Genomic DNA, 10,284 nt, shown 5'->3' with positions numbered 1-10,284 from the left:
TCCCCACCTACAACTGCCTGGTTCAGGAGCAGGCTACATTATAAGGGTGTAAGCCACACCCACAAACCCAGCAGCTGACTGGTCACGTGACTGTGACCTCACAGGTCCTTGCAAAACATTAGTAATACATCAATATCTATCTATTATGCCTTACATTACGGAGACAAGCCATCTCTGAGACACATATCTCCCTTCGATTATACAACCCTCAGCCACGCCCCTATATATATATATATATATATATATATATATATACATACACACACACTTTCTCTTTCCCCATGTGCTGACTTCTCCTGTCTGTGCTGTTCTTTGACCTGTCTACCCAATGTGCTATCCCCCTTGTCTGCTGTCTCTCCTTCCTGTGCTGCGTTCTCCTCTCATGTGCTGTCCTTTTTGAGCTGTCTCTCTCACCCCTGTGTCTGACCGTGGTCAGAACATACCACAGCTCCTTGGCAGGGGAGGAAGCAAAAGACAATACTGACATTACAGCAGGAAATCGCAGAGGATACATTTTGTGAGGTAAAATATTGTTTAAAAAGTCAGAGAAATATTTTACCTCACAAAATGAATCCTCTGTGATCCCCTGCTGTAATGTCAGTATTGTCTTTTGCTTCCTCCCCTGCCCAGGAGATGTGGTATGCTTTAATGTGACCAGGTTCCTCTGCCTGTAGACACATCGCGCATCTGCCAAATTATTCACTGCGCGGAATTCGCGCAGGCGCAGTGCGACGGTGTTCCACTGGTGGTAGCACGCAAGAGGCTGCGTGTGTGTGTTACTGTGTGTGACTGAGTGTGTCTGTGTGAATCTGAGTGTGTGTGTGTGTGTGTGACTGTGTCTGAGTGTGTGTACGGCGTATAGAGTGTGTGGTGAGACGGTGTTCCACTGGTGGTACTGCGCAATAGGTTGGTACCAGCAGCAGCTTCCATATTGAGACACCATCACTTGGGTGTTCCAATATGGTGGTCAGTGAACTTCGTTCGCCTGGAATTCTGGGACACGGTGACATCTGGCCAGAACAACAAATTAAAACATTAGAAGGCAATTATATATATATATATATATATCTTCGTTGCCCCATCCTGGTATATATGTCCCTTATCCTGGGCCCTATCCTGATCTATATCCTGGCATATGTCACCAATTCTGCACATCAAGTTGATGTTTACGGTGGCGTCAGCTGGTCTACCACCTGCACGGGCCCGATTGCAACCTCTGCGACTTCGATAGTTACGGCCCTGAATGCTTTTACTTGTGTTTTTAACGCTTTGTTTTCTGTCTCGGTTTTAATATATCACGTTTTAAATAAAGCTGCTTTGTGTTTGATACTTCCTGCAATTTGATTTTGAAAAACTTTTGTTAGGTTAGAGAGGGAAGGAGGGACGGAGGGAGAAAAAAAAAAAAAACCCGCTGCAAATCTACGTGGATTGTTACGCAGCATGTCCACAACAATTCTTTATTTACCATAGACTAACATTGCCTGTGCACTACACTGTGGATTTGATGCAAATCCGCACGGAAAAACGCTGTGGATCCGCATCAAAATCCGCAACGTGTGCACATAGCCTTAGAATGCATGGGCGTTTTTTACCTGCAGATTTTCCTCATATAATGTAGTTCTAGAGTGAAAATCTGCACATAAAACTGCACATAAAATTCAGCGTACCTGCAAAACAAATTAAAATTTTGCGGTGAGCATGAGATTTCTATAAATATCATCTACTTTTCTGGACCTGTTAAGATACAGCGTTTTTTGTGCAGCAAAAATACACAGATTTAAAAACTCATTGTAGGGAACCTAACTAAATTCAGCTGGGTCTCCGCAGGTAAAGAGGCAGTTTGCTTCCTTCTGGAAGAGAACTAGTTTGCAGATCTTCTCCCTGGGGGCACTGTCTGGAAAACTCCCTACACCAACCAGATCTCTGCCATGAAGCCAAGAAGCAGCAATATTTCCCCTGATTAGGAGTGTTTTACTAAAGGTGTTTTTTTTTTTTTAAACTTTGCTGTGAAACCTTTAACATAAAAGTACAGAAATATATAACAAAAAAACAATATAATGAATGAGCTAAAATCTACAAGAATCAGTAGATTGCCTCAAATTACCATCCATTGTAACCCCAATCTATCCTTAGCCATGTATGGCATTATATATCCTACAGATACACTGTGATTGTGGCGATAGCTGGGGAAATTTTCTCTCCTCCCACCTACAGACGCCGATTATGAGTGGGATTCCTCTAATGTGCAATAGCGGTTCTGGCTCTGCTCCAAAATCTCGTTTAGCCGTCATGTGTACAGTGGATGGTAAACTGTCGTCCAGATGTGGTGCTAGTAGGATCGAGAACACCAAATGTGGTGCTGTGTTCAGGCTGCTGGGGTACAACAGGGAAGATCCTTGTAAGGAGGGATGTCCGACACAAACAATGGAAATAAGGACATAGTAGATTCTGTTCCTCCACTCTAATAATGTCACCAGACTCCACAGCTGATTCTTTTTCTGGAATATTTATTATATATACGTGTATTTACTGCAATATTGATAGATACTGGTAAGAATGATTATAGCATGTTAGTAATGATCGCCCAAGGATCCAAGCATACAGCAATTGTTGGAGCTTGTGCATACCACACAAGATGATATTTACAGGCACAATGAAAATCACCATAGAAATGTTCATAGAAATCGGCTTCACAAAAACATTAGGTAGCAGCGCCCTCTACTGTGCGCAAAAAGGAATATTTTGGAAAGTGCAGAAGTACATTCGGATCGCTTAAAGCCCCACTCATGTGTTAGAGATCATGCGTGTAAGTTTAAAAATAGTAGAAACATAGATACTGGTTGTCACAATTTCAAGGTTTGCTCGGCGCTTGGGTCAAGACACCATATCTATAACCTGCTGTGTCGCAGTGTGGAGCAGCGGTTACTTTTTCAATGTAAGTCCGGGATCACACATGCGAGAAATACGGCAGAGTCGCGCATGTTAATACTCGGCACTGCCGCCGGAACTCAGGAGCAGAGCGTTGCAGCACCATGTATTGCTATGCTTCCGCACGCTCCGCGTGCCGGTGGCACTGCCGGGTATTAACATGCGAGACTCGGCCGTATTCCTCACGTGTGATCCCGGCCTAAGTCTGTGACACACAAAATGAGGCCTTCTAGCCTTGTTCTGAGTCTAATAGTCTTAAATTGAGAAAATTCAAAAAGTGACATCCGCTCCACAAAAACAGTGTGAGTAGGTCAGAAATGTGGTCACAAGATGTAGGAGCGCACCGAAGCACCGCTGAAGCCAGGAGATGGCTGCAACTGGGGAGTATGTTACTTACCATCATTACACTCGCACACATAATCCTTAAAAACTAAGAAAATTAAAAATGATCAGAGTGGGGCATTAAGTATCATCTAACTCCGTAAGAACTTTTTGTACTTAAATGCCAATCTGTTTTTTCATCCTTCATTATCCGAGCAGTCAATGATTTTCACCATCACTAGTCTGTTTAAATATTTACAGTTTAGGTACAAAAGTTGTACAACTTAGGCTTTATATGGTCGAAGATCGCTTGGTGCCGCTGCTACATCACAGTGTAATGTAGGTGAAATTATTATAAAAATATTATATATATTTATGCTAGTTCTAAAATAAGCTAATTTCCCTCTTTTGTTTCTCACTTGTCCGTTATGATACAATATAGTGTATAAGGTTTTGTGAACAATGACCAGGTGCAGTAACGAGTAAAATAATGGGAATTGATTTACTAAAACTGTCTTTAACAGGAGACAACATAGAATTAGACTAGAGCTCCCAAATATATCCCAGTGGCTCTTGCTGATAAGTTTGGCCTGTAAGGCTACTTTCACATTATCGTGCGTTTTTGCATGCATCGGCGCATGCGTTTTAACCATTTTCTATCCTTGTTAACTCTTAAAACGCATGCGTACGCATGTCCAAGCGCACGCCTGCGTTCCCTTAGACTAATGCATTATTTTGTCGCATTCAGTGTGCAAGCGTGCGCATGCGTTTTTTTGACACCTTTCGGTGCACCAAAAAATGCAACAGGTTGCGTCTGGTGCGCCTAGGTGCACACTGTGAAAAAACGCATGCACACGAAAACGCATACGAACGCGTGCAAACACAAGACCATGCGCACGCCATGTTAAACATAAGTGCACATGACGCATGCGCTTGGACACGCACGAAGCGCTGCGCAAAAAAACGCTAATGTGAAACCAGCCTAAGTCACATCCTATTGGCGATCATTATGTGTGCCAGAATTCTCACACATTTTAAATAGTAAATCTGCCCCAATGTCTTTGCTTTTCTCAATTCTCTATTGTAACTTATACTATGGGCATAAAAATTGGAATTTTTCTTGAATAGCTAAAAAAGAACATAGTAAATTGACATTAAGAATGATTCTCTGGACAAGTTAACCCAATTATCTTGATTGAGCTAATACTGTAGTAGAGAAAATATAAATGTTCAGCTTAACAATAATGCATACTTTTTTGCTTGGTGACCTTGTATTCTGGATATTCGGAGTGCGTGCCAAATGCAGAGTAAATGTTATTCTTCAGAGATGTTCACATCTCTGACTTTCTTGATGTATTCTCGCACACTTTTGCTTACCACAAAAAAATGTGCAATATGATTCCGGGCAGCAGACCTAAATTTATCTGAGGGCAGTTAAACCGGTACTGGAGCTATCCGTGTCCGTGTGCATACGGAGGTCATCCGTGTGACATGCATGTGCTATCCGTATGTCCCATCCGTGTGCTGTCCGTGTCCGTGTTTTTGAAAAATTATTTTTAATGTTAACCCTTTGACTTTTAAAAACGTACACGGATTGCACACGGACAGCATCCGTGTGCGGTACGTGTTTACACGGACCCATTGACTTGTATGGGTCCGTGTGATCCGTGCTGTTGCACAAAAACGGACATGTCAGTGTGTTTTGCACACGGACACACGGTCCGTGAAAACACGCTCACATCTGCATAGACACATTCATGAGAATGTGTCTACGTGTATCAGTGTCTCCAGTACATGAGAAAACTGTCACTACACGTACCGAGACACTGACGTGTGAAACTGCCCTGATAGTGCAAACTAAATTTTAATCTCAAGACTTTTCTGGAATGTCAGTGATCTCTGATTGTTTTTATGATGATCCTTGCCAGGCTTCTCCATATTTTGATGCGCTTTTGCTTGTCTAATAGTAAGAGCGATGTTGTTCATTTATATTTCGAACTTCCAAGATTGGAAGTTCACCAACTGGGGGAATGATATATTCCTCCTCTCGTAGCAGACGCAGGAATAATCTCTCCGTATCACATGGCCATCGATAAATGTGTGTGTTTTTCAGCCAGTTGGGCACATGTTCCTGAAAAACCAAACATAAAAGGTATGGACAATGGCATGCATTAGGCTTCATTCAAACATCCATTTTTGTCATATATGTGTTGTCAGTGCTTTTTTTTTTTTCTCTTTTCTTTTTACTGACAATATATTTTACAAGGCTACTTTGTCAGATTTTTTTAATGACTGCACAAAAAACAGATGTTCTACTTTTTGATTACTTTGCAGATCAACCTTATCCACTGTAGTCAATGGATATTCCGTTCCGTTAAAAAAAAAAAAAAGACATCGGAGTTCTATATGTGCACATATGTTCTCGGTTTCTCGGGTTGGAAACCTCTATAATATTATATTATTCATATACACATATTTTTTTTTTTTTTGGGGGGGGGGGGGGATATGGCAAAATTGGATGACACATGGATGATGAAATAGTAAAGAGTTGAAAATCGTATGCAGCACCCTGATGAAGTTTTGTCCATTTTATGCAGGCAAGAAAAATAAAGTAATCTAAAGGCACCCTTTTATGCTGATTTGCTTTGGTTTCACTCTATGAAAAAGATGGAACCCACAGTGAAAATCTGCACCATAAATTGTCATGCTGTGGATATGATGAGTAAACATGCTTGGATAAGGTGTTATCCAGGCACATTCGTTAGAGTCCCTGCAGCTGTTCACACATGCTGGAATTACCTAACAAATAGGCCACCACTGCATGTTTTGCTGATGTCGAACATTGTCTTCAGAGTGCTCGAATACGCTCTGTTGGCACATGTGCATGATCGGATAACACCTTATCCAAGCACATTCGCTAATCACTAATCTGCACTCCAAGTCAATTCTCTCACAGATTTTTCCACACCGTGTGTATAAAATTTGGTATAAACTCAATCACTTTACTGCCAATGTACTGCTACGTTGTGTTTTCTGCCTGCAAATCTAGGTGGAAAATTTGTAGCATATCTGCCCTATGTGAACATACCATAAAACAAATGCTGTTTGGTTGGTGGTTAATTGTGAACTGACCTCTGTTGCATTTGGGAAAAGTACAGGAATGAATCTGAAGTTCATGCTCCCTTGTTCTATGAACTCCGTCTGCATCTACAATAACACATAAAAATCACATAAAGCTTGGAATACAAATGCAGTGTTTAGTAAGGCTACGTTCCCACAACAAACTTTTGGTGAGTTCTTGATGTTGCAGATTTCTAGGTTACTTGCATTTTTAAAAATACGCCACTCAAAGGTTACCAAAAACTCATCATGTCAAAGTAGCCTAAATATACAGTACAAGTTTTTTTTTTTAACAGAAAATTACAAGTGATTTACCCATATATTGTTGCATAACAAGGCTTTACTAATTGCTACATGATTATAGGGTCAGTCACTTTACCTGAGCTGCGGTTAGCAAATAGCCTAGTTTCACATCGCATCTTTGCCACACATCAGTGGCTCTGTCAGAGCTTCCTTCTCAAACCCTGAAAAACGGGATTTGGGCAAAACCACCGACAGGCCCACGGACTTTAATAAAGCAGACGTGACCACTCTGTGCTCTACCTGGACCTCTTTTTGGCAGTGTGACTTTTTGAGGCAGGCACAAAAAGGGTGGTAAACTTCTGCATTGCATAAGCACAATATAAACAAAGCCTAAAGATATAGGTCATAGAAAACAGTAGGCTGGAGATGTTTTGGGTATGCATGGTTATCTCTGTAGAGATCGCTTTATATAGTGCAAGTGATCAAACAAAAGGGGTTTCCACTACTATTTGACCCCTTTTTCATTTGTTCTAACTTGTCCAATATACTTTTAGTACTTGAGTGGTTTCTATGAGGGCCATAAAACCATTTATTGAAATCCAGCCAATGGTTCCTGTCTGTTACCTGTCGATCTGAGCACCAGAATTGGTCGAAATGGCAAGAGGACATCACTGATGGAGCAGAGCTGCTTTTAAATGAGTGACAGGAGCCCAAGCATGCATGCTCGGATCACAAACTTCAGTATCATCTGCATGGATCCTGACAATGCTTTGGAGGGACAGCTCTTCAGCTAACAAGCACTGCGATATGCTTCTTATCATTAGAAAGCATATTACAGCTCCGACACCCTGTAAATCATTGAAAGATAGCCCCCATCAGTGACTTCTCTTCTCACTTCATCTGATTCTGATGCCCAGATTAGAAATAACAAAACAAAAAGTACAGGCTGAATAACAACAAGAGGCTATGTGACCCACACAGATATGCATTCATAGAAGCAGAGCAGGAAATAAAACTATATAAAAAAAAAACACCTATTTCCACCAATACGCACAAAAAAGTGAAAAACAAAAAAAAACACATAAAAAAAAATTAAATACTGAGAGAAGATTAGAATTACGTACAGTGGCATGTAAAAGTTTGGGCATCGCTGGTCAAAATTACTGTTATTGTAAACAGTTAAGCAAGTTGAAGATGAAGTGATCTCTAAAAGGCCTAAAGTTAAACATGACACATTTCCTTTGTAATTTAGGCAAATTATATACATACAGCTCTGGCAAAAATTAAGAGACCACTGCAAAATATTCAGTTTGTCTGATTTTTCTCTTTATAGGTATATTTTTGAGTAAAACGTAAATTGCTCTTTTATTCTATAAACTACTGACATGTCTTCTTCGAATTTCCAAGTACTAAATGTTGTATTTATTTTCAAAAAATGAGAAATGGTTAAAATAACAAAAAAATGCAGTGCTTGTAGACCTCAAATAATGCTAAGAACACAAGTTCATAATCATTTAGAAACAACAATACTAATGTTTTACCTCAGGAAGAGTTCAGAAATCAATATTTTCTGGAATAACCATGATTTGTAATCACAGCTTTCATGCGTCTTGGCATGCTTTCCACCAGTCTTTCAGACTGCTTTTGGGTGACCTTATACCACTCCTGGAACAAAGATTTAAGCAGTTCTTCTTTGTTTAATGGCTTGTGACTATCCATCTTCCTCTTGATTACATTCCAGAGGTTTTCAATGGTGTTCAGGTCTGTAGATTGGACAAGACAGGGATTTGATGTGGTGGTCCTTCATCCATACATTGATTGACCTAGCTATGTGGCATGGCACATTGTCCTGCTAGAAAAACCAGTCCTCAGAGTTGGGGAACATTGCCTGAGCAGAAGGAATCAACTGTTTTTCCAGGATAACCTTGTATGCGGCTTGATTCATACGTCCTTCGCAAAGATTAACCTGCCCAGTTCCAGCCTTGTAGAAGCATCCCCAGATCATCACCAATGCTCCACCAAATTTCACGGTGGATGCAAGACACTGTGGCTTGTACGCCTCTCCAGGTCTCCGTCTAACCATTAGACGACCAGGTGTTGGGCAAAGCTGAAAATTAGACTCATCAGAGAAGATTACCTCAGGCTGGTTTCACACTTGCGTTTTTTTTGCGCAAAAACACGCATGCGTTTTTCCCCTATACTTTACATGGGTGCGCAAACACATTCGTTTGTATGCGCATGCGTTTTTTGTAGTGTGTGTTTGGGCGCACAAAATGCATCTTGTTGCATTTTTTGTGCGTCCGACTTGTCCCAAAAAAACGCATGCGCACGCAATGCGTTTTTTTCCACCCAAACACCCACTATAGTCTATGGGTGCGCTGACGTGCGCATGGTAATGCGCACGTCAGCGCAAAAAAACGCATGCTTTTTTTTTAAAAAACCATGCTCAAAACCGCAAAAAATGCACACAAACGCATGATGCGTTTTTTATGTGCGTTTGCACTGCGCAAAAAAAACGCAAGTATGAAAGGAGCCTTACTCCAGTCCTCTACGGTTCAATCCTTATGGTCTTTGGTAAACTTCAGCCTGGTTCTCCTTTGCTTCTCACTGATGAAAGGCTTTTTTCTAGCTTTACATGACTCGAACCCTGCCTCTAGGAGCCTGTTACGAACAGTTCTTACCATGCACTTCACACCATCTGCCATTCCTTTTGTAGGTCACTTGATGTCATCCTGCGGTTGCTGAGTGACATTCAAATAAGAGGACTGTCATCCCGGTCAGTGGAGAGTCATTTTTGCCCTCTGCCGGTCTGTAGCGTTGTTGACCCCAATGTCTGCTGCTTCGCCTTGTTGTAATGGACTGCTGTCTTAGAAACTTTAAGGATGGAGGCAACATGTCGCTCACTGTTTCCCTCTGCTGGTAAAGCCAGAATTGAGGCCTTCTTTTCCTCACTCAAGACTTTTCTTTTCAACTCCTTTGGAATGGTTAAAAGTTATTTTTTCATTTCTATTACTTTTGGGATATTCCTAGCGCTTGTTTTACCATCCAGATTGTCCTATTCCAAGAGGATTGTGAACACCACAGCAGGGTTTTTTATATTTTCCTTCGTTAAATAAGATTTGGTTCAGGTGATGACCTAATCAGAAGCACATTAAGTAGAATGAGGTGTACTCTGTTTGTAATTCAACTGACACTGGAATGGAATGGCTTTAAGACATGAAGAGAAGCTGATTTTTATAAAACTGTGCTGTGGACTCTTAATTTTTGCCAGAGCTGTATGTATGTATGTATCTATGTATGTACAGTTAGGTACATATATATTTGGACAGAGACAACATTTTTCTAATTTTGGTTCTGGACATTACCACAATGAATTTTAAACAAAACAATTCAGATGCAGTTGAAGTTCAGACTTTCAGCTTTCATTTGAGGGTATCCACATTAAAATTGGATGAAGGGTTTAGGAGTTTCAGCTCCTTAACATGTGCCACCCTGTTTTTAAAGGGACCAAAAGTAATTGGACAGATTAAATAATTGTAAATAAAATGTTCATTGACAAGTACTTGGTTGAAAACTCTTTGTTGGCAATGACTGCCTGAAGTCTTGAACTCATGGACATCACCAGACGCTGTGTTTCCTCCTTTTTGATGCTCTGCCAGGCCTTCACTGCTG

General features: G+C 40.8%; 1 protein-coding gene across 3 annotated transcripts in view; it reads right to left on the bottom strand.

Annotated features, from left to right (window-relative positions):
- Positions 1-2,490: 2,490 nt before the first annotated feature.
- TRAF3IP2 (TRAF3 interacting protein 2) overlaps positions 2,491-10,284 on the bottom strand; it is an 82,770-nt gene continuing 74,976 nt past the window's right edge. For all 3 annotated transcript variants that reach the window (XM_073575995.1, XM_073575996.1, XM_073575997.1), the window contains 2 exons: positions 6,382-6,456; positions 2,491-5,380 (listed from right to left, as the gene is read on the bottom strand). In XM_073575995.1, the coding sequence (XP_073432096.1) occupies positions 5,210-5,380; positions 6,382-6,456 (246 nt within the window). In that variant the 3' untranslated portion in view covers positions 2,491-5,209. The remainder of the gene's footprint in view (positions 5,381-6,381; positions 6,457-10,284) is intronic.

This window comes from Dendrobates tinctorius, unplaced genomic scaffold (assembly GCF_039654945.1).
Source record: "Dendrobates tinctorius isolate UK_male_01 unplaced genomic scaffold, ASM3965494v1 ptg000046l, whole genome shotgun sequence".
Classification (NCBI taxonomy): Eukaryota; Metazoa; Chordata; class Amphibia; order Anura; family Dendrobatidae; genus Dendrobates; species Dendrobates tinctorius.
Note: the sequence above shows the minus strand (reverse complement) of the source record. Positions and strands in the feature narration are given on the sequence as shown.